At 38.1% G+C, this 24861-nt stretch overlaps 1 protein-coding gene across 9 annotated transcripts in view; it reads right to left on the reverse strand.

Moving 5' to 3' along the window:
* Window positions 1-24861, reverse strand: part of SETX (senataxin) — a 49434-nt gene that overhangs the window by 21557 nt on the left and 3016 nt on the right. For all 9 annotated transcript variants that reach the window (XR_010593603.1, XR_010593602.1, XR_010593601.1 and 6 more), the window contains exons 2-12: window positions 21268-21451; window positions 20497-20707; window positions 20199-20308; window positions 16902-17121; window positions 15653-15772; window positions 12914-13085; window positions 10842-10932; window positions 5146-9807; window positions 3948-4050; window positions 3005-3181; window positions 321-550 (exon numbers count right to left, since the gene is read on the reverse strand). Coding sequence is in view for 6 of the 9 variants with exons in the window: in XM_065572249.1 (XP_065428321.1) it covers window positions 321-550; window positions 3005-3181; window positions 3948-4050; window positions 5146-9807; window positions 10842-10932; window positions 12914-13085; window positions 15653-15772; window positions 16902-17121; window positions 20199-20308; window positions 20497-20707; window positions 21268-21450 (6279 nt within the window). In the remaining 3 variants the exon portion in view is untranslated. The remainder of the gene's footprint in view (window positions 1-320; window positions 551-3004; window positions 3182-3947; window positions 4051-5145; window positions 9808-10841; window positions 10933-12913; window positions 13086-15652; window positions 15773-16901; window positions 17122-20198; window positions 20309-20496; window positions 20708-21267; window positions 21452-24861) is intronic.

The raw sequence follows: 24861 nt of genomic DNA on the forward strand, positions 1-24861 counted from the left end.
AAACAGCAGACAGGGGAGTGGTTCTTGATTAAAACAGATATCAATACAGTGCCATAAATCAAAACCAATAAGAGGCATCTGAACATATGTTCAGCCCCTTATACAGACACAGTTCATCAACTCCAACAAACTGGCATCCAGTTTGAGACTCAAAGATGCTTTTGAACCCGGCTCAGCTGCCCAATACTACATTCAGTGAGCACACAACTACTGGGATGGCTTTTCTAATAATTTAGCAAAATTGGTAAAATAAGATATGAAAATGCTGACTTGTCATCCCTCACTACCTCATCTCTTTACTACTTAGTTACAGGACTTACAGTGCTCTCGGAAGTTACATTCAAATCCCTGGGACAGAAGTCAGCGTAACTTGGATTTATGATGGGTTTAGCCAGAGGACTCCTGCTCAACAGTAGCAGACCTTTGAACCTTCGTTGTGTAGTCACTAGAGAGCTGACCACTACACATTTCACTGGCTGGTTTATGTAGTATGACAAATTGCCTCGAGTTTGGACGGAAAGGTGACAGACAACATGCTGCTCATTTTGCCCTGTTAAAAGAAAGAGCATCATGGGAAAGCAACCATACATTTTATTCTTCTCACATTAACGTTTCAAGTTGGATGGTTACATTTCTTTCCAAATACAAATTTAACTACTCCTGCAACTCTTCACTCCAACACATCTTAGTGCATTGCAGCTGGATTCTGGGAGATGTTGAACATCTTCCAGCTGAAATTGTTAGGACGCTCAGCATCTCACAGGACAGGGCCCAAAGAGTACACACAGCACTTATTCACTGTCAGTCTTTACTTGGACAGAATACCAAGGCTTTAACCAACTGTAGCGGGGCAGTCACCCTGCTCCAGTCAGAAAGGGGTTAAAAGCAGCCAGGGGAGGCTGGTTGGGTAGTCAGCCACAGGTATGGTTGCACCCAATTAGGGCACAGCTGGCCCTGATAAAAGGGCAGGCTCGGAGAGTGAGGGACTCTCGCTCCAGATGGGGAGCAGAGGGGACCAGGCTGCCTAGGAGAGCAAGCAGGGGTACTTTGGTCAGAGCAGTACTGGGAAAGGGCAGGCTGAGCTGGGGAGCTCTGGCCTGGCGACCTCCCAGGCTGAGGCCTTGCAGCAAAAGCCTGAGGAGGTACTAGAGCTGTAGGGAGGCAGCCAGGCCAAGAAAAGGCAGCAGGTCCAACCCCCTAGCCAGTGATGAGCGGCCATTTCAGACTGCAGTTTGCCCCTGAGAGAAGGGGTTAGATGACGACTGGCAGTAGCCACTGAGGCAAGGTGGGTATAGGGGGTTGGGGCTCCCCCAGGAGGGGAGAACCAGAGTGTAGAAGCACTGCCGTGGGGCAGCACCCCAAGGTAAGGGACACCGAGTCTGGAAGGGACACCGGGCCAGAGGTGGTGGAGATAACAGGGCAGGTAACAGAGGGTGAGAAACCGGCCAGAGGAGGGTGATCCTGAGATGGATGAGCTAATTCCCGGACGACCAGCAGGAGGCACTGCACTGGTGAACGCGTGCCCTGCTACACCAACTTTATATAAAAATGTTATACACCCATTACAGCAGATCTTCACTTCTAGTTTACCACACGACACACTGAAGAGTCTTACAGCTAGGTCCAAGAAACAATGTCTAGGTCAGCTATATGGGAGGCACATGAGGATTAGACTCTTGGTCTATTACTTCCCAGGAGTAAGTGCTGTAAAAGAAGTGCATTCAACTTGTTATACACTTATTTCCCACACATAACTGAACTTTTCAGCCAGCTAAGGAACAGTGTTGGGTGTTATAAAGGGAGTCCTATTTTTACCAGGGTAGCGGCAACACATGACCTTGAGGGAGGGGGAATATAAAAACCATAAACAGAGTTTCAAAAGAGATAGGGAAATCGCCACTTAATTATATGGCTCACTTTTGCTGAATAAGGATTTGATTCCTGGGGTCTCCATAAATTTTTTAAAATAGAAAAAGATGGTACCCGTAAAAGGCTTTGATGACACTTCAGCTAGACCAAGGAAGATTTTGAGGCTTGCCTGAGAGCAAGGCTCCCATGATGTTTTACAGGGAAGATGAAGCTAACTTTACAGAGTGGAATTTTACTGAGCAGTAACCCTTAGAATATTTTGAAAATGGTTGTTGGAGGTATTTTATCAATGTACTACCTGAAAGACACAAAACAAATAAATGTCTAAAAAAGGGCATAAAAAATGACTAGCCAACAGATGTGGAGACAGTTCAAAAGTTGCAATGTTATGGGGAATCTTGGAAATATCCAAAATAAGAAGTTTGTACCAAAAAGAGGTAATACATAAGGACCAGAATGATACACGATAAGAGCAAAAATAATTGCCCTTAGAAATCAGGAGAAATGCACGCTGTCAGGGAAATTTAGGGAAAGGTCTTTCACCGCTGTTGGTAACTATTTCTCTCAGTGTATGTGCTGTGTTTACTAAGTGTTAATAAATCCAATCAAGCTGACTTATCCAAGGTTTGTTATTATTAAACTAACCCGGACTCAAGGGAACCCCTCTCACTAAACAAAATCACTGTTTTTTTTATTGGTTATTGATTGACGAATTGTTAATTCTTGATTAATTAATAACACTTTGGAAACTCTAAATTAAGGGACAGGCCCAAATAAAGGTAACATTTTAATTTTGGAACTACAAATATGAAAGGTCTGATCAAATACTAACAGTGGCACTGTTATAACCTTTACAAGAAACATTTGTTTGGAGATTAAAAGGGTTCTCAATTCTATATTCAGATGATTAGACAATAGATTTGTTGCAGAAACTCTTGCTAAGCTAGCCATTGAAGACAAGCACTGAAAAGGAAATAATAAACAAACAAAATAAGTTAAAAATGTACCAATTAGAATGGATTTAGAGAAATATGACTTTGGAGGGAATATAAGGATATGGTGTCACCATGCAAAAAGAACCGGCTCCTATCCTAGTGGACTAATACTATAACTTCTCTCTACAACTTTTACTTACTTGTTTCACGGAGTGATGCACGGGAGAAGCGGGTCACAAAACCAACATGATACACTAGATGGCTCTCCATCTCGCTTTCTTCTGCAAAGGTGTTTTGTTTTTCAGGCACCACCAAAAAGATCAAGTCGTCCTCCTTTGGATGAAGCTGTTTTGCCAGATCACTTTCCCGAATGCATGCTACCGGGAACAATATAAAAATTAAAATAGGCACAGCCAGCCGTATTTGGGTAACCACTGCATTATTCATTTATTGCAAGCACTTCTGAAATATGCATCTAAGTTTTAAAATGGCTAAAAGTTACAGAAATGCAGACTTTACAGTGTGTGACCTGCTCAAGGAATCCATGCAAGAAGCAGGATTATAACTCAAGAGTTCCTGGTTACCAATCTTGAACTCAGATCAGATACATGAAACCAAAATAAGCCAAAAAGCTACTTCAATCCCATCTCCTTTTCCAGGAAATTTGTCATCAAACTTTTCTAAATGGGTCAGATCTGATATATTAAAATATTTAGAAAACAGCTTCGCATAGTGAACAATTTTGAAGCATGAATTCCTTGCAAGGGGTACTTTTCACCAACACATATTTTGTACCCTTTTCAAATAAACAATGGAAAAGTCTTATAAATTTGGGCATTCTGGATGTCACATGCAAACTGCTCCTACACAATCAGGAGTAATAGTTGTGCCATATTCAACTAGCACAATACGTTTTCTCTAGATTGGCAATAAGGTACCTTTCTGTCTATGCATTTATACCAAGCTCATCACTGTATTTGTAACTAAGCTTCAGGCTTGACCTGTAACCACATCATAAATTTGAGTACTCAGCTTTGTGCATCTCCTACACCTACTTCTACCATTCAGTTTTAATTCATTAATTCAATTCATTGTATTTTTGCCTACTTCCCCAGAAAACTGGGTGTTTTCATAAATACTCACCTGTAAAATCTGCTCGATTCAAGTCAGCACAGAAATTTTGTAAGTGCAAATGATAACTATTTTTCTCTCTCGTTTTCTGGTTTTGTATCCATTCCTGTGCAACCTGCATGTAATAAAAGTGGAAGTTATATGAAAATATTTTAGGAGGCTGTTTTTCATAAGGATAAATTACATGTTCTAAAATTACATCATGATTTGTCACGACTAGCAAAGAGCACCAGTACTGAAGTGAACTGGCAGAAATGAAGTGATACAGATGGTACTGTTGCAGGTCAAAATATAAGGTGACCTTCAAAATGGAACATTTAATATTTGTGCAAACAATAAAGAAAGAAGCCTGAAAGGGTTTTTCTTACCAATCCGCTCCAAAAACAATTTTTCTGTTTTTTTTAACCTTCGAAATATCAGGAATGGCAAGTCTTATCTGCCCTGTTTCTGCTGGAGGACTTTTTGGAGGATGCAGAGGTGAGGCTTGAAAGCACTCTCAGACTAAGTGAAGGGACAAGGTGAGTGAGGTAATAATTTTTATTGGACTAACTTTTGTTGGTGAAAGAGACAAGCTTTCAAGCTTACACAGAGCTCTTCCTTAATTGAAGGGGCAGGGATATTGTACCTTTAGCAGAACACTTTTCCAGCAAGTGTTCATGTTACACTGAGGTTAAAGTTTTAAGCAGTTTGAAATAAGATCATTTCCCATATCAATTGGATCTTTTTTGCGAAGTTTCTTGATGTCAGATCTATTCATTCTTAATATATTTTGGAAAACAAAATAGCCAAGACCTGACTTTTTATTGTAAAAAGACATTGAGATTTTCCCTTTTAGGCCTTCTTTATACACTATGAAGAAAAAGGAGCACAAACCCAATTTTTCCCCTTTGCAGGTGGCCTTTTTAAAGTGCACTGAAAGAGCTCAGTTGTAGTGGATGGGAGCGAAGAAGGCATGGCAACAGTGCTCATGGGCTGTCATTGTTTTGAGCACTAAATTAATCTATACCATTTTAACCTCTAACCCTGTCCTTCCCAGAGATGTACAAATATTAAGATTTTTTTTTTTAAATCAAGGCACAATAACATTTTCAGAAGTTAAGATGAGCAGGTACCTAGCACTTTTTAGCTCTTCCTAAAATTTTCTATGCTTGATGAAAACAGAAACTTAAAATGGTAACAGTTTCATAAAAAAAGCAGGTACGTTACTTACTGTTTCAAAGGCGTTTAGCATCATCAAGGGGAAAAATGTATTAAAATAGTCATTGTATCCATGAAATTTGACAGGAACAGAGACCATAATGGATTGAAGATTATATGGAAGTCCAAACTGGCTCAAGTTGACAAACATTTCATAGTTCCATTTCAGGACCTCTGTAACAAAAATACTATGATCACGCTGTTGAGTGACAAGAGCATTTGCTTGTGGAAAGGAAGGGAGACCTCTTTCTTGCCCTGAATGAGCCCCCGAGGCAGACCTGTTGGGAAAACGTGAAGTACTGTTTGTCTGCATGTTCTGGGGCCGGAGAACATTGCTGGAACTCTGGGACTGAAGACTACTGCTGAAACTTGGGATCTTGAATATCTGGTTCTCTGATGATACAGCTTTTGGATTCCCTGTCTTGGAGACACTGGATTTTACCACTTTTGACTTGGCTTTTGACGGCAATGAGCGCTTTGAATTATTTTCAAAATCCTTGGTGAGGATGTCACTCCGTGAAGAGCTATTTGAGCTGAAATGTTTAGTAGTGGAAGGTTTTTCAGGCTTAGGTGGTGGTAAACTTGGCTTGATAAAGAGATGATCTGAAGCACTGGTGGCAGAATGCTTACTACAGTACTCCCCTGCCTTTTCCACCTGTTCTGTACAATCTTTGTATTTACACTTCAAAATACCTAAGGGCTCATTCTGCAGCAGACTTTCAGCAGCATCAACTTTCGTGTCTAGTGGCTCTTTTTCACTAGCTATTATAATATCGCCAATATTTTCCATCTGTGAACACATTTCCATATCCACAGGATCTAACTGAGTTAAAAATAAATCATCTTCATCACTGTTTTCATTTAATGTAGGCTTGCTCTCTTTCAGAGATGCCCCCTCAAAGTGAGGCGTAGATGGGGAAACCAGAGGGACAACATATTCTCTCTCTGCAGGTTCATTTTTGTAGTCTCCAGTTAAAGATGAAGAAAAACATGATTCGATCTGTAATGCAGGACCTGCCATATTGTTTTCTTCTATTTTCATGTTAGATTCCTTAGAAGCATGTGGCGTCATTTTATCCATATGTGTGGTTTGGACTTCCTCTCTCTCAGATGAGAAGCTTTTTCTCACCTTTTTTCCACCATTGCTTGAGGGATAGCATATCTGCTCTGCTCTCCTCTCTTTTTGTTTTTCACTAGTTCCTGCAGCAGATACTGGGTCAAAAGCCACAGGCTGTTGTATAGGATGCCTTGGATCAGACTTTTTAGTTATTTTTTTGCTTCTGTCCTCAGAACTTCCTACCTGATTTTTCCCTCTCCCCACTTGTGTGGGTCTTATCTGCCTTAAAAACTGAAGATCTTGGCAGGCTAACATTTTTCTATTATGTTTTATAACTAGATTCTGTGGAGCAATTAATTTAGTTTTTTGTTTCTGTGGAGTCTGAACTGCCCCAGCAGCTTTCCCATAGCTGCGCAATTCAGCCAGACTATCTAAGGATCGCTGGGATAACTCAAATGCTTTGCGGGGGGCCTTTTTTAGGCCAAGTTTTTCCACAGTTAAAGTTGGCTCAGGACATTGGCGAACTTTCTTTGGAGGAACTACAGCAGGGGTTGACCTGCGAAGCTCAGTATTTCTAGAACTAGTTTGAGCAGGTTTTTTGTTTTGTACAGTTTTAAGGCTCATTTTTCTGGGACTTCTAAGAGCAGTTCTTACAATCTTGGATTTTGCTAAACTTTTGCCTGGGCTTAAAGTGCTTTTTTTAATAGTCAACTTTGAAGCTAATGATACACTAGATGTAGATGCTCTGGGCTCCATCAAGCCTGTGTTTTTGGCATGGTCTTTAGCAACAGCATCTGGCTGAGTAAAATTCTCAGACTGAGCAGTTGCATTTCCCTTGATAGCAGGCTCTTGAAAAGGTGCCTCAGATTTTGTGCCAGTTTTACTAACTTTCTTATGAGAGAGAGAATCTACCTGCCTTTCAACAATCTCTTCTGCTTTTTCAATGACATCATCACTGATGTAATCTGTATCATAACCCCAGTCATTTATACGATCTGCCAACTCAAAACTATCTGGAGTACTTGTTGATGTCAAGTTAGAGTCTTGTTCCTGTGCCTGATTCACTTCTTCATCGTTTATCTGAGAATCTTGCCAGACTGAAAAGACATCATCTTCAGTTTCAAACTCAAAAAACTGAGAATTATGTTCCTCACACGGCAACGGGGAGCTATGAGTCTTCAATTGCTCTTTTTTGTTTGCACTATCAGAAACATAGCCAGATGTTAAAGGTTGTTTTTCTGGACATACACACACCTCTTTTTTTCCTGGCTTCTTAATACCCAACTTTTTTTCCTCATCAGAAGAGGAATCTGAAATGACAATGACTTCATTGTTGGGACAATCTGTATCAGAAGAGGACTCATTACTTTGGTCCTTTGTGGATGATCTAACAGCACCTTTTACTTTCCTTTTAATGTCACACCGATGTATTGAGTGTTCTTGGCTTGAAGCAACAGGAAAATTGACACCTTTGGCATAAGCAGCTAAGGATAATTTATCAAGGTCTCTATCAATCTGAGAGTCTGTTAAGGGGCTAGCTCCAGATTTCTTTTTTACCAAATCACCTGCAATTTCTGCATTATCTTTAATATTTATTTTTTCCTCTGAATCACCTTCTCCTTTATAATATCTTGAAAAATCTAACAGTCTGTCAGTTGATTCGTGCTTAATCAAGAGCGGACTGATTAGAGGAGCATTCCTAGGTACCTCCCCTTTATTTTCAGAACTAGATGGAATGTTAAAATTTGCTGAAGTTTCATCCGTACGTTGCATGCTCACTTTTTGATCTTTGAGGTCACTTCTCTTTGGGCATAAACTGCCAGAATTAGACTGCCCTTGATCTGGTATCTCCGTGTTAAGGTCTTTATTCAGTAAAGGCTTTGGCAAAGAACTCGATCTTCTTGAAAAGGATCTCTTTTTCTTTAAATAACGTTTAAACGTAGCAAGTGGAATATTGTCGTCTTCATCGCCACTTTCACTTTCTTCCAAGCCAGCCTCTTTTTTAAAGGAATTTGAATAATCTGCCTTGGTATCATTTGATTCCTGCTTAAGAGAGAGCAGCTTGATTTGAAAAGTACTGTTCATGCTGTTCTCCTGTTTATTTTCAGAACCATTTGAAGTATTAAAGTTAACTGAGGTTTCACCTTCACTCAAAATATTCACTTCCTGATCTCTGCTGCCATCTTTACTTGCACAGAGAGACTCAGAGTGAGACTGTTGTTGGTCTATTTCTGAATTTGAAGCGGATTGCTTCATTAACTGTAGTAGTTTTGTGGTCCAATCAGCATTCTGGGTTTTCAAATTTGTGATTTTATTAGGATCTATCTTAAACTTTGAACAGGAATTAGGGGAGCCATTTCCATCTTTTCCATTTGAGCTGTGAGTGTCTTCATGAGAACTGGAACAAGACTGAGCACTCAGACACTCTGGCATCCTCACTTCTGTTTCGTCTCTTTCCAATATAGCATGACTTTTGAAATCAGAGACTTGAGGACTTGTATTGAAGCACTGTTTAAGTAAGGAGTTATTCTTATTTTGGTTCCCCTGCACTTGGTAGTTGTTTCCATTTTTATGGGTATTCTTGTGTATTTTTGTTGCTCCAGAGCTATCGGGATGTTCACATTCCTGAAATGACCTATCATGAGGTTCTTTTTTAATATCTGTCAAAAGGCATTCTGCAGTTACACATAATTTTCTATTGTTAAAAGACATTTCCGTATATTCCTCTTCCCCGATGCCTCTTCTTCTAGGGGAAGAACTCTCTTGACAAGCCTCATCGCTCCCAGATGCTAAAGAAAATGGGGGACTGAGGCTATCTCCGTGTTGTATATTCATCTGACACTTATCACTGGCTGTCCCTTTTTCTTGCTTTATAGGAATGGTGGACAAATTTGTATAAATCACGCTATTTTCCACAGGTATGGAAGCATTTGATGATCTGTCCTTTATACTTCTTATTACCTGCTTTAAACACATTTGCAATTCCTGAGTTTCCCGGTTCTTCAGCTGCCAACCCAGAGGTAAATTTCCCCGCAAAAGCAGATTGAGTTTATCTAGAAACTGCTTGCAAACAGTTTGTTGCCCTAACTGGTAGCCTTCTCGAAGAAGGCTGCGTATCAACTGCACGCAAGCATGCTGTACAGAGTTAGAAGCCTGTGAAGATATTGCTGATGTAACTTTAGGACAGTTTCCAGGTGCTTTTTCAGAGCAGCGCGTAAATGCTATGGTTGGAAGGTTAGCACATTTCACTACTGCTTCCACCCATTCCTGAGAGCTAATCCACAGCAAATGAAGGCACTTTTTATTTCTGTGTAGTTCAACAACTGACACCAGAATCAGGATGAAAAATTCAGAAACTTTGTCACATTGCTGGACTCTTTCACTGAGAAAGCCTTTGATTTCCGAGCACAGATGGTGAATGACCTCTACTATATAAGCCACGCCCAAGTCCTTGAGGTCCATTAGGGACTGAACAAAAGGAATAAACCATAGAAATGTGCTATTATGGACACGCATATCTTGGCCAATATCTGATTGAAGCACATTAGCCAATGTCTGCATATCTTCATACATGTTGGGACAATAATCTGGACAAATGGCTGTCTTCCATCCAGTATCCTGAAATAGAAAAAGACAAATCAACTATTCATTAGGTATTTTGCACAATATCACTCTTATTATTCATTTGGATTTCTTTGATTTACCAAACAATATTCTCAGTCAAAAGTTTTTTAGCTTCCACCCCTACAAATAGTGCTTGTTTATTATTTACGGGCACTGATTTGATACAGCAGTTCAGTTGCATCCTAGAAATCCGTTACTAACCAGTTTACCTCTACAGTCTAAACAAGACCAAACTCTACCATACATAAGGAACTTCTCCTAGTCCCAAAGAATAAACCATGAGATTAAAATATTGAAAACAGTTCACTTAGTCATTTAAGAAACCGAAGCACCAGTCACGGTATGTAGCATGTAGCAGTTTCCATGTCAAAGGGTCAAATGTATTTTATTTTAAATGTTTAGAGACTCTGCACTATTTTGGTATCATCAGATAGACATAGCACGTTTGCTTAAAAGACAAAAGTTGAGAGACAGTTATGATGCAAGTGTGTTTCTTATAAACAGAAACAGTTAAAAAAACGTAAGTTATGTATGGGTCCAAAGTATTCAGTAGATCAAACGTTTAATGGCATGTCACTTCAATATTACATAGTTAGCACAGTAGTTTAAAAATATCCATAAACCAACAAAAAGGATATAAAAGGGACACTGTCAAATAAAAATCTAGGAAACTTAAAAATGGGTTAAAAGTATTTTCAGGTACAAACACCTGTCTCCTGGTTCCTCTGCCAATTTTTGTTTTACCACAACACATGCCCATTTTATAAAATGTTTCTCTCTCCTCCATTGCTCCACGAAAGATCCACACAAACAGGAAGAAAAATGACCCACTATACAGGGTAAACAGTGAATGTGACTAGAGACCAACTTTTATCCAGTGCACACAAATTACAAATAGAGAAAAATAATTTATCTGAAAAGAAACCTACCCAAGAACACTAAGTATGATTTAAGTTGAGTGTGCTTTAATAAATGAATCAGAAAACTAGCAGAGAAAATAAATGCAAAGCTTTTTTTTTATTATTTACCTTTTTGGGCTTTTCTGTATTGTAATTATACACAATCTGGCTGCAAGAAACCATTTCCTCCTCATAGTTTGACTCTGGTTCAGATTTAGTCCTAAAGAAAAGAAATACAAGTTGATCCAAGACATGCAAATTATTCATGAACTAAGTGAAATAAAAGTCAGAAGATTTCACAGTTTCAGATGCCACATTTTACTACTAACTGATGCAAGTGATCAAATGTGTCTGAAAACATTAATATGGTACGTGAGAATGTGTAAGTTTGTTCTAGTTCTATCATTTTATGGTGCCCACAAGTGTGGTAAATAGGGTTGTCAATTTTGCTTGGACGTATTCCTGGAAGTTTCATCACAATGACAATCTTTAATTAAAGATTAATCTTTAATTCCTGGAAATTCCAGAACAATCCTGGAGGGTTGGCAACCCAAGTAGGTGCTTTAAAGAAACTGCATAAAAGAAAGGTACCAGCTTCAGAGAGATCTTACTACTAAGTGACAGATTTGACTAATGAGTTGAGGATTTAACATATACTAGGAAGAAATATAACGTAATAAGTATTTGCATAAACACCTTGTTTAACAACTGTGATTGTCCGCAGTATTACTAACAGCTGCTTCGGTGTTTAAAAATTCTCAGTTTTAATAATTGAATTTACCTATTTATGCCATTTACTTTTTCACTTCACTCATTAAGGATAATGAAAAAAGACTGAAGTTTCTACTGACTAGTTTTCCTTCAATAGGATAATGTGGCAATTTGGCCTGTAGACCATCCCAGAAGAATGTTTAAGTCCTACATCCCCCACCCAATTGCCACTTTTTGAAGAATGTTTTTATGGAAAGGTTTAATTTAAGGTTTTGTAATTAAGAGAAAAAGGTTTACAAAGCCTAAATCTGGGGCTGAAGGACCTGCTAGTATCCTCTTAAAACAACTGTGTACCGTAAAAAAGACTGTTTAAAAGGTGGAGTCCAACTCTGCACAGAGAATCCACTTCCACAACCGGATAGCTGTTTACTAACAGATTACTTTTCCATTGAATGAGTGACTTAGCTAGTCTGCTGGTTGCTTAATTTTGAATGTCTAATATATGGTTACTCTTAAAAGATGTGTCTCAAACACGATGTTAAATTTCAATTGTAAATTTGGGAATACCAAAAGCTTCCAGAAGCCATTTGATGCCTATCTGCTTTGAAACACTTCCTCTAAGAAGTCTGACATACGTTACGTTTTTAAACATAATTTTTTCTCTTGTTTTACCATCTCTAGTGGAAGCATTATATCCAGAAAAGGAATAAAACATGGGAAGACCCTTGATGAGATTTTCTTGATGTCGATAAATATTCAGAAGACTGTATATATGATTTGCCAGTAAGTTAAAAGTTAACCGAAAACACAATTAAAAGTTGTAGTTGTAATGTCTCATTTGCGGGCTTGCCAACCCTCAGGATAACTGGCTGTTTTTATGAAAGCTGCAGCTCAAGTCATGTGATTACATGCAAGTCTCAGCATTACTTTAAAAACAAAGGTTTCAGAGTAGCAGCCGTGTTAGTCTGTATCCGCAAAAAGAAGAACAGGAGTACTTGTGGCACCTTAGAGACTAACAAATTTATTAGAGCATAAGCTTTCGTGGACTACAGCCCACTTCTTCGGATGCATATACCTATACCTATATATATATACACCTATATATGCATATAGCTATATGCATCCACGAAAGCTTATGCTCTAATAAATGTTAGTCTCTAAGGTGCCACAAGTACTCCTGTTATTTTTAAAAACAAAGTTTCTAGCTCTCATGGCTGCAGAGAAAGTCTTGAAAACATGAATCCAAAAGGTTAAAAAAACAGAATGCAAATAAAGAGAACACAGCATTTATTATTTTGTAAAAACTCCCAAGTTTTAATTCAAATTTTATGATTTGGGTGGTGGGGGGCTGCATCATGAGTTTTGATCACTTAGAGTTGGTAATGCTGCACTTATTTTATTTTGCTCCTGGCCATTTCCCCAACATCTATTATAGCATTGAGGTCAGGGCTAGAAGCTACCGAAGCTATATTTTTAAAACTTGAACTCACCTCCTTGAACTATTGCGTATATTTTTTATTTCATTGTTGTAGCTGACATTGTTGATAATGGTTTGAAAGGCCTGGACTGGATCGATGAGTTGACCCCACACTTTAGACCCGAGCTGATCCAAAATCACCATGAAACAGTGCAGCGCTGGCCAGAAGGGATCAATGCTTTCATCTGAAATAGAACAGTCTAAGATCACGAGGAGTTGAGGGGGAAGTGTCCTACGCTTTCCTACTGCTAGCTGAATACAAAGTGAATTTAATTCTGCATTTCAGTGCTTTTATTAGTTTAAACATTGAAACAAAGGTGAATTATAACTTTTAAAAAAATGTTTAAGCCTTAAAAAAAAAAGGCATTTTTTAAAGACCCAGAGGAAAAGAGGAGGGGAATAATTTAAAAATTCCCCTCATCTGCAAAGCCAGTGTGGCTCCTAAGGTCTGAGACCAGTCACGCTTTCCCTCTATAAGTAGTAGTAACCTGGAGGAGCAAGAGACAGGAAGGTGTAAAATGGATGATCATTTTTAAAGTTTCCCCTCACTGCAAAGCTATGTCATTCCTACCTTTCGCCCTTTTTGTTTTGGCTGCTGATATTTTAGTGGGCACGGGTAAGAGGTATATTATTGAGACGAGTTATTATGCCTCGTATAGCTGCCCAGGGAAGGAGAGTTATGTCTGAAAAAGAGCTCTATTTTTCTTCAATTATTTCACATTTCAGCTTTTGCAGCAACTGTGTCCTTCTGTTGTGCCGGCTTCCCCTGCCTAACTATTAGTGTGGCTAGGCGCCCCCTCCCTAGAGGAAGTGAACAAGATGAGAAATTTAATTTTTCCCCTCTTGCCTTTAAACACAATAAAATCTGAAAAGATAAAAAGATTTGGTAGAAGTGTTTATTATTGTTATTTACGGGTATTTGTGTGGAGAGCACAGGGCTAGGCAGGGAAGAATCTCTCAATCTTACAGCTTTGTCAACTGATTTGTTCAAAAGAATCTTCTGTTTAGACTTCTGCAGTTGGAAAATTTTTAATGGTTCAATGGAGAAAAGTACCTAAGAAGATTCAGCTACAAAGATATATAGGGTGGTGGTGGTGTTTTTAAATCGGCATCTTCTCTTCTGGTACAGAAAATGACAGCATTTTGAGTGGCCAGCACAGAGTAACTCATTCTCAGCATTCCATTCTGGTTTCACTAAGAAAGCAGTTAAGAGTCAGAATCCGATATCTCTAGATCATATTTTGGAATTCTTTTCCCACAGTAACTGAAACTGAGGAATTTGTAAACAGTATAAAGTACAGACATCAGCTAAAAAAAATGAAGCTTCAATCTGCTATAGATAAATGCACATTTGCTAGAAGTTCACTGACTCAAGAAAACATATGCTTCTGTAGAAGAATTCTGAGTTTTTTAAAAAACTCTTGCATTAAAAACTAGAGTACTGGGATATAAATTACTCTGCCAATAAAAAAACTGACCGTAAACAAGATTCTTTGTCGGCAGAAATCCCAGACCTTAATTATCACCTTTAGTTCTGATAATGCTATAGCTCAATTTCCCTGAAGTGGTTAAAGTAAAAGAAAATTTTATACTCAGGACAGAGTCTCTATTTTTCGAGTTGTAGCTCACGTAACACTAACGAGGGGGGCAGAACACAATTTAAAAAGTAATTAAATTATATTGGTATTTAAGCTTTTTTTTTTACCCCAGAAGACTAGCACTAATTTTTGATGGTAAAAGGCTGAATTTTTATGACTGACAAAGCAAAAATTCTTAGATGTTTAGATGCAATTAGCTCAGGAAAAGGATAAAAAAGGAGAGGATCCTCGTATATACAGAAGACTCTTACCACAATTTGAGTAATTTTAACTTTTTCTCCTCCTCCTCTTTTCCTTTGTTTTTGTTGCTTCTTCATCTAGATGCTAATTAAAATAGAATAATCTATCAACTACTGAAGGGGTATTTCCTTTTAAAGCTCCTTCAGATCTGAGATAATGATATTATACAGTTTTCTTGTACATGTGTTCTTCCTTCTTCATGTAAGATTATAAACTTTTTGTTTAATGAAAATTGCACTTATAAAGATCCAATCTTTTTCTTCTCATATTACAAAAAGAAACTTATAAATAATTAAAAACGTCCAAGTCTCAGAAAAAGGATCTGAAAAATAATTAGCAGGAACTACAAAGTTTGAAATGTTACCTTTGCAAATTAAAAGAGTTACTACACAACTATGAACTTTCCGTTTTCACTGAATTGTCTCTCACACCACTAATCAGGAGGATATGGAAATTCAGCTTCCAGGAAAGGTAAAAACATAATCCAGGAAGAGCGACTTCTTCCCTTTTAGGATGCAAGAGCCAGAATACATACCACATGGAAAAAACTGTACCATCTCTTCTAAGTGGAAATCACCCAGTAATTGGGGAAAAAAGTTTGCCCTTACCTAACGCTTTACATATGGCTCCATAAAGCCATAAGGGGCTTTTCTCCACTTATCTAAGTCCCTCTGAACCTTGTTTTTCAGTGTTTGTCTCAAGGTATGTCCAAATATTGTTCTTCACATCAGGGAAGGAATGAAATGTCAAAGTCTGAGAAACCCTGTCTTTGGCATTATACTTCTATACCAAAAATAATTTGTTCGACAAAAGTAGTAAGTTCTATTAGGAATTATATCACAACCAGAATGTGACTGTTCATAATCCATTTTTAATCTCCATTTATCATTGCCTCATCAGTTAAAATTAGTTACCATCTGTTTGTTTCTCCATGGTGTGAAGTATAGACTGCATGAAATCATTCTGTTTATCTGGACCCAGCAACAAAGAATCCATAGCTTGTTCCTCCAGCACTGTTAGCAACATACAGATACCTGCAATGAAAGCAATCTGTCTTTACGTTTGTGTACGAGATCCTTTTTTTTCCCCCTTCAAGTTTTGGCAAACCTAAATAGTACTGTTTTCCAAAGCTCACTGCAATGAAAGCTCTCAGAGGAAATGATCAGCATCAGAGGAACCTGAAGCAGATGAATTTAAATAAGCTACTGAGTCTCCTGGACAGAGAAGTTAGTATTCTTCTATTTGACAACTCCCAAAATGCATTCCACATTTCAAGAACTTTGATTGTACTGACCTCATAGGGACTGAGACAAGATCCAAAGAGAATTAACTGAAATTTCAACAACTCTAACTTTGCAGAATGAATATTCCTCTGAAGAACGTGGATATACCTGTGGGTTTGGTGGTTACTGTATTGCCGGCTAAAAGGTGACTAAAGGTTAAATCCTGCATGAACCCAAAACAATAGCTGTAAACAGAATTCAATTGTCTGGACAATACAAAGAATCTAATGGATGAAGGCACCTCCAAACCCCATCTAGAGAAGTGAACAAGCCAGTTTGGTCAGGTTCAGGAGCCCTACTTGAAACCTTAGGAGATCTTCAGGTGGGAACTTTCAAAGAAACCTTTGAGATGAATAAAAGACAGCTTGTGTCCTGAGGGGGAGACACTGTATGGGGTTCAGACTGTCAAAGAGGCAGCAGCAGCTACAGAGGTACAACCTGTTTCACCAAGCTTCAATGCTTGAGGGGTGTCTGGGTCAAGTGGAACCTACTTAAACTAGCAAGGAAAGGCTATGTTTAGGTAAGGCAATATGCATTTAGGTGTTTTTTTAACCCTTTTCTTTCTGCTTGTAATGTTCCTAAGAGTAAATAAATCATACTCTGTTTTGAAAAAGCTGTTCTCTGTTACTGCATTTACCAGCTGGTCCAATTCCTGGAGAGGATTCTGTAGCAAGGGCAAAATCCAGTTGGACTTCTTGGAGGTAAAATGTTTGGGAAACAAGAGGCATTGTAACCTTGGGGTTCAGTTAGAAATGGGGTGAATCACAGGATTCCACTCATAGGGGTTGGCCTGCCACTTGAAAGAAATGTCACCACCCTCCTCCGGGATGGGGGGTGGAGAGCAAGCACAGATACAGCTCACTACTGAACGAACACTCACCAAGCCAGTAGTTTTTGTAGTTGGTGGTATCATACAAATGGGATGGCAGAAGAATGAGTTTCCCCTTCTCAATCATTGAAGAACTATAAATATCAGGACTGTCAAACAGTCCCAACTCAATGACTTTAAACAAGCAAGTCAACACTTCCTGTAAGTCATAGTAATCATCCCTGTCGACTTTCCCTAAATTTCTTGCTGTCAGGATGGCCCATCGACGAATCTATATATTAAAAAAAAACTTAAATATTACTAGAAGGAATACAACAAACAGCAATCACAGAAAAAGCTGTAAGTTTAGCAGCCATATTCCTAATAAAATGTGGTCAAATACATTTGTACTGAGGGCAAGCTCTTGGAAGTGAGACTCAAGTATTCTTCCAACATAAACAAACATTTCCCCATGAATATTACAAACTGTGTGCAGTGCAATCTAAAAAATCCAAAAGAGTTAGAAAGCATACATTCAAGGGCAAAAACTCACTGGAGGCACAAGATAGAGGCACCCTTTATCTCTAGACTTGTTTGATATCCTTGAAACTTTATTGATCAACATTTAACACAGACATAAGTGCAATTAAGGAACAGCAACCATACGTTAATGCTGTATGTGAAGGATGCCTGTCTACTTATTACCGAGCAGAATCCATCTTTTGACACATTTGAAGGACTACAGATAAGTTCATGGAGGATAGGTCCATCAATGACTATTAGCCAACATGGACGGGGACGGTGTCCCTGGCCTCTGTTTGCCAGAAGCTGGGAATGGGTGATGGGAGGATCACTTGATGATTACCTGTTCTGTTCATTCCCCCTGGAGCACCTGACATTGGCCACTGTCGGAAGACAGGATACTGGGCTGGATGGACCTTTGGTCTGACCCAGTATGGCCGTTCTAATGTTATATACAGTATATTGTCAGATTATAAAATAGGGTAATATATCTCCCATGCATTTCTCAGGACCAGCTTATGCATCAATTTGAATGGCAGAATTTTCAATGGGTAGCCTCCCTAAAATGCCTACAGATCCACATCCATACCAGCTCTCAAACTCTGTCAAGTAAAGTCTGGATCCACAGTTAGACACAATATCAAATAACTTGAAAAAATTACAAATACTCACCTCTTCCTGTGAAATAAAATATTAAGATGAATATCCTGCCTAGATTACTATAACCCTTATATTCCTCCTGATCTACACACCCAAAGTTGCTCATATCAAACTATTCACTGACTTTCTCGGAGGTGAGCTAAGAAGGACATTCTGTCCCTCCTTAGTCTTAAGGTGTACTATGAATCCTTCAAGATACATAGCAGGCCCTTCAATGGTACCTTCAATGGGCTTACATCCTAAGATCCAGGTGTTCTGTGGACTCTATATAACCACCACCACTCAATCCTTTCCCCAGCTATTGAAGCTACCAGGAAGATCAAGGCAGATCTAGTTGTGGTCCTACAGTTTCACACTATGCTGTATACAGAGGCAGTTTTATAGGATAATCTAAGTCTGCCTGTAGAGTTAAACATATGTCAAGGGAGTGAATGACAAGGGGCATTCTCACACTTATCCAACTCTGTACCAATTACTTGCTTAGGTCTTTTTCTGGCCTTCCCATGCTATTTGGCCTGCAAAATGTCACAATTTTGATAATACCTGTGACTTTCAACCCAGATGCACTTGGGTATCCCAAGAAATTTCCACTTTGTTACCATTCCTTAAGGGACTGGATTCAAAAAGAGATAAGCTACTGTCATCTACTACATTATGAATGCCCTCAAGGTCTGCTTCAAACAAGAACATATGGCACAGAGACCTCCCATTGTGGTCTAGGATTGGCCTAATTAAAATACCCTCTCTGAATCTCATTCAGATACATACAATTAAAAATACCATCTAGCCTCCACTGGTCTCAGAATGAAGACTAATAAAATAAAGGACAACTGTGCCTGCTGGTAATGTCAAACTCTGCGTGCTATGTCACTATATATGCTATGGTAATGCTCTGTAATTAAAGGATTTGGGGAGGAAGAGTGTTCCGGACTGTCTCTTATTCCAACTGACAGTGCCACTCTCACCACTTCTATTTCACATTGGAGGCAATTCCAAGATTACTGAACCTCAGACTACCCAAGGATATAGCTTTTAGTGACTAAAAACAAATGATACCGAGATGGAGAGACTCAACATCCCAGCACAAAAAAGGCTGGAGTATGAACATTGTATTTGGCTACCTTGGAAAGAGTGGCATACAAAATATACTTGGACTCAGCCTGAAAGCCTAGATCTTTATTTTCAGAGATGCTGAACACCTGCAACTCCTATTGACTTTAACTGAACTTTTAAGTTATCAACACTTCTGAAAACAAAGCCCCATAACTTTTGTTCCTTGACAGGAATCAGTGATTCAGAGTTACACATTGTGAGCTTCTGCACCACAATTTCCACTTTATGAACTTCATTTGCACAATACATGATGCATTGCCCTCCACTCCTTCACTTCTGACCCCCCACCCCGCATTCTCAGTCAATTCTTTTCTTTACAGTCAAAAGAATTCCATTTTCTTTGAATTGACAGTATAATTGTATTCCTATCCAAATTCTAATTGAACAACTTCCTGTGCCAAAAAAGGAGAATGAAGAATCATGCTGAATTTTGAATCTTAACTCTGATTTTATTTTTAATCACAAGAATTTGGAAAAACAATCTGAATGTTATTTAAACTCAGACTATGTAGTGGAATTTCCTTTGGGTACATTTTTATTTTGAAAAACACATGCTTCTTTAGGTTCTCAATTCAGTATGAGGCTCAATCTCCAGAACAGGTGAAATTAGGAGAAGACTCAATAGAAATTAAATGCTTTAAACTGTTAGGTGCTCCTATTATCCACCTTGAGAAAAGCCACATAACACCCAAAATGTTAATGTTACAAATGGCTCAAATTAAACAGTAAACATTGATTAGTCTGCAGACTTTAATATGCCTTTTCACTGACTTTTTTCTTGCATGCTCTTGTTTTGCAAGAACAGTTGTTCTTGCAAAACAACCACTTATTATCATGGATAGGAATATTATGTGCCAAGACATATTAATCAAGGTTACATGCTTCTATGGATTGTTTATATGAGGAGGATACAGCAGAAACGTTTAAACTTTGAAACAATAGGCTTATTACTCTTGCCAAATGTGAACAAGGATAGACATACACAATCAAATCCCTGAAACAGAAGTGCCCAGTAAAAGCTTAAAGTGAGTTCATTTTTCTGATTGTAGTCTCATTGTAGGAGAAATAACTCACCACTTCATTGGGGTGTACCAACAACAGATAAATGCCTGGATGTTTGTCAAAGACCTGAAAGGAGAAGTTAACTTGTTCCATTTTACAAAGAGCCTCAACACAGAGCTCACCTAAACAAGAGGAGACATAAATGGTAGAGATTAACCAAAACCAAGACAAGCGAAGTTATTTTACTGCTTAAAGAAATATTACTAGGGCAACTAAACATTTCACTAATGCTCGTTTAAAATAATTATTTTCACCTTCTGCAATAGTGAGAATACTGGATCCTTTCAAGTGTAAGCCATGAGATACTCACTGATTCGTGCATGTAGCAGCAGGTACGGGTATTTCAGTATTTCTAGAAGAGGTACACGCAGGTGGTTCTCAAAATCTGGGCCTGTGTAACCAGACAGTTTAGTTTCCCCATTGTCATCCACTATAAATAATTCATCATCCTCTTCAATATCTGTCTTCATGGATTTCTCAAAGTGGTCAATGAGACGGGAGGTTTCCAACTCCCATAAGATCTATTCAGGGAAAAGGAAACAAGGAAACAATAGTTTGTACAGTTGCTGAGACTGAGGATGTTTAACATCATGTGGAACTCCTGATGAGATTCTAAGAGCTCATTACTTTGTTTTGGAAAGTTACTTTCCAGACATTGTAAGAAAATATTAACAGTTGGGTGTGGAACTCAGGTGACACAGATCATCAGCAACATTTTCAATTTGGAATTGACTGATTATAGAATCATTAAAGTAACTTTAGTGGCAGTCAGAAATTGTAGGTACATAATGAATAAGGTTTTGAATAATTTATTCATTTCTGAATAAAGTTAATAGCTTCATCATTATTTTAGACAGAAGACTGATAACTGGGACAAAGTTCTATATTTAAATACAGGAATAGAGCACATTACAAGAACTTACAATTAAATGGCAGCATACGCTTCCTGCAATAGTTAGCTAAACACAGAGCCCTCACAAAATTCCTCTCCCTCAGTCAGACCTAACCACCATCAAATCCCACCCTCTGAGGTAACTCAACTAAACCTTTTATTCTGTGCAGCTCAGTAGGAGACAATTACCTCCTGCAGTAAGCCAGGCAATTCGTCCCTTGCCTTGTGATATTCAACCACACATTCCAGGCAGTAACACAGATCATCATTGGCTGCTGCACGATCTTCAGGGGACAAAGTCTTGGAAGCATAAGTTCTTAGGAACTGGGTGGTGGAGGAACCACCAGGCGTACACCAACGACATGTGCTCATTCTTCAGACACACACATAGAAAGAGGGAGGGAGTTATTAGACATCAAAACACTGAAAGTAGAAATAAGATCCAATTTCACCAAGATCTCTTCAATGCTAAGGGCTAAAGATTTCTGTAATGTGCAGCTGCAGTGTGTATATATGATTTTTAAAACATGAAGTCCAAAACAATCAAATGTAAGTGACCAAGTTTAAGCATTTATATCCATATTTATGGACCTAATAAAAGTGGCCTCATTTTCAGAGCATTTGAACACCTACAGTTCCCAGTGAACTACAAAACAAAATTTAAAAACTAATAATTAAAAAGTATTTTATTTCTCTTACAATTAATACATTTGGATAACATTGATATGCAAAATTTCACCTTGCATTTAACTGAAGAATCCATAACTAGCCCACAATACAACTTTAATCAACTCTTTCAACATATACAACATTAATATACGTATGCATCAGAACAGTTGTTTGTGAAAACAAGGGTTTATCGATACAAAGTTTGATTAGTTCTGCTTCACCTCCTTAAGATTCTCATAGTTCAATGAAGCTGTCGCTTAAATTTAAGAAAATGGATTTAAGATTTTTCAGTTTATTAGTCATCCCTGAAATTTCCACAAGTGGCTACCCCTACATTCAGAATAAGAGCAGTTTAAGATAAATTCTATCACTTCTACCAAGCTAATAATAAACAAACAAGAATAGATTCTATATAACAATTGTGTAACTACAGGTGCTCAGCTTTATTAATGCCAATTCTATATACACTGGCTATGAATCAAACATTTTCATTCTCCTCACTTTGCATCAGTTAGGGTGACAACCTAATTTATTAGTATTACTTCCTAAAAGGTACTCACTTTCATGAAAAGGGGTTTGTGCACATGGTTTTTATTGTTACTTAACCCACACAGGAATGGTACTGAAAAGGACAGTTCCTCAATTTGCTGGATAGTCTTGAATTAGGCAAATACACCTCTACCCCAATATAGCGCGACCCAATATAACACAAATTCGGATAGAACGCAGTAAAGCAGCGCTTCGGGGGGGGGAGGGGGTGTGTGTGGCGGGGCTGCGCGCTCCGGCAGATCAAAGCAAGTTCGATATAACACGGCAAGATTTTTTGGCTCCCGAGGACAGCGTTATATTGGGGTAGAGGTGTATTATACTGCTTTATGAAGCTATGAAAGTGGAGGTACATGCATATTTAATGCCTTGAGAAATATTTAGTAAGCAATCACCTAAAACTGTGTCAGTTTCAATTGTTATGGGTTTATCCTAAACTGCATCAGTAATATCTGTTGTGTGAGGAGCAATTAGCTATCATATGACCACTGACATTTGGAAAGGAGGACTTGGTGAACTAGCACTCCATAAGCAATAGTCTAAATATTAATGGCCTTGAAATTGAGGATAAGATCCAGATAATTTCTATTGCGTTTATGAGACTCCCCTAATGAAACAACGTAGTGCACAGCTTGGAGTAACAGTCTAATCAAAGTTCATATTCTGTCACTATAATTAAAATAATAAAAGTCTCCAAAATGGGCAATTCTTGTCAGCATTTCTAAATATTTTCACAAATCCACAGTATTCTAAACATTCGAGGACCAGACATTGACTTATTCTTCCTGACCAAATATTCCAATAAATCATTTGGTTAATGTCGACTACTAAACATACATCTGCATAATACTGGCCTACAGCTGGATTAACATATATCCTCACTAATACCATACAATAAATCAGCTATATTTAAAAGTAGTAGACTTTTCTTAATTATGAATTTTAAGATAGCCCACCTATTCTTAAAAACTGGCTGAAATATCACAAGTTAATTTGAATATTACAGGGATCTTAAATCTTCAACAACTTTAACATCCCTGTGCCTTCACTGGTGCCCAAATTGTAGTCACCGTACCACTGCTTTTCCCTGAAGCATTTGCTGGTGGTCCATGCCTTGCTTCCAGATGCTAAACTGCATTACAACGCAATTAAAAACTTTTTTCTATTTTTTTTTCCTGATACCAGTTTCTGTACTTGACACTGTGACCTTACATAACCATAAATGGAAAGGAAGTGGTGGTCTATGAGAATTTTTCTAATAGGATATAGGCCACACTGAAAAGTTTCAGGATCCCTTGTATTAGACTATGTAAACTGTAAGTCAGATTCTGCCACCACTGTCCACACATTGGGGTGTACCTTGCTTGTCAAGCAGCCCTATTGAAATTAATGGGACTAAGTACAGAGTAAGAGATCACTCAGGTGAGAGAATATGATGTATATGTTAAATAAGTTATGTATATGTTAAATAAGAATATGATGTATATGTTAAGTAAGAGGACAGGTGAGAGAATATGATGTATATGTTAAATACTTAACTTACTATTTAAGTTTTTAGAAAACCTAAGATTAAAGAGCCACCACCACCACGTGAAGAGTCATAATGGTGACCAAATCATGACAGAAATTAATTCAGGGCCAGTCTACACCGTCAATCTCACCACATCTGGGGACCAGTTTACAGCTTGTCTTGGTTATGTAACTTAGACAAGACCTTAAATTTCAGTTATCTGAATTCCATTACCAGGTTAAGTCGTTGCATAGGTCTCCACTACAAAATGGAATTGGGCTGTAACTGGGCCAAAGAACAACACTACTGAACTCTGACAAGTTCATTTCTGTGGGCTTTGCTGAAATATGTTTGAACATGGTTCCGTAACAGTGAAGCCCAGCACTGATATGGACTTTGAGAGAACATGAAGTGTGAGTGAAAAAGAAAAACTTAGTAAGATTCCCCAGATAACAAACAAAACTGCTATGCATGCGTGTTTTGTATCTTGCTGACTTAGCCAGGGAAGTCTATTGGCTTAAAAATGAATTAGTTTCCTTCATTTTATGCCATTCCTTATGAACATTAATTAATATGCATACTGGAGAAAGTTTTAATTATCTTAACTATAAATCTACTTATCACATTTTTCTATCATTTGCATCACTGGCTTGTTAATAATACAAGAGTTATGTCTAAACAAGGGGCAATTCTCTCAACTCATCTTCTCCTATTTGATGTTGCAATTAAGTCATATGGTTTTGTTTATGACATCATCAAAATATTTTCCATAGCAATATAAGGATGCCAAACAGCTTGGCAGAGTAAAAAAATAAAAACCATCTTCAACAACAACAAAGGAAGACCAGGCCAAGTATATTTTTACAAATATTCTCACTCCCAAGTTAGTTTTTGCACTAAATAATCCAAACAAGAACCAGCATTTCCTGACTTCTGAGAATTTACCTGCAACCTTTAACACTCTCACCAAGATTTTGTTAAAGGAATTACCTAGTTTTTTTTAAATTATAATCTGAAACTATTTGTCTAAGCACAATCAGAATGTCTTATCCTGCACA

Source organism: Chrysemys picta, chromosome 18, assembly GCF_011386835.1.
Source record: "Chrysemys picta bellii isolate R12L10 chromosome 18, ASM1138683v2, whole genome shotgun sequence".
Classification (NCBI taxonomy): domain Eukaryota; kingdom Metazoa; phylum Chordata; order Testudines; family Emydidae; genus Chrysemys; species Chrysemys picta.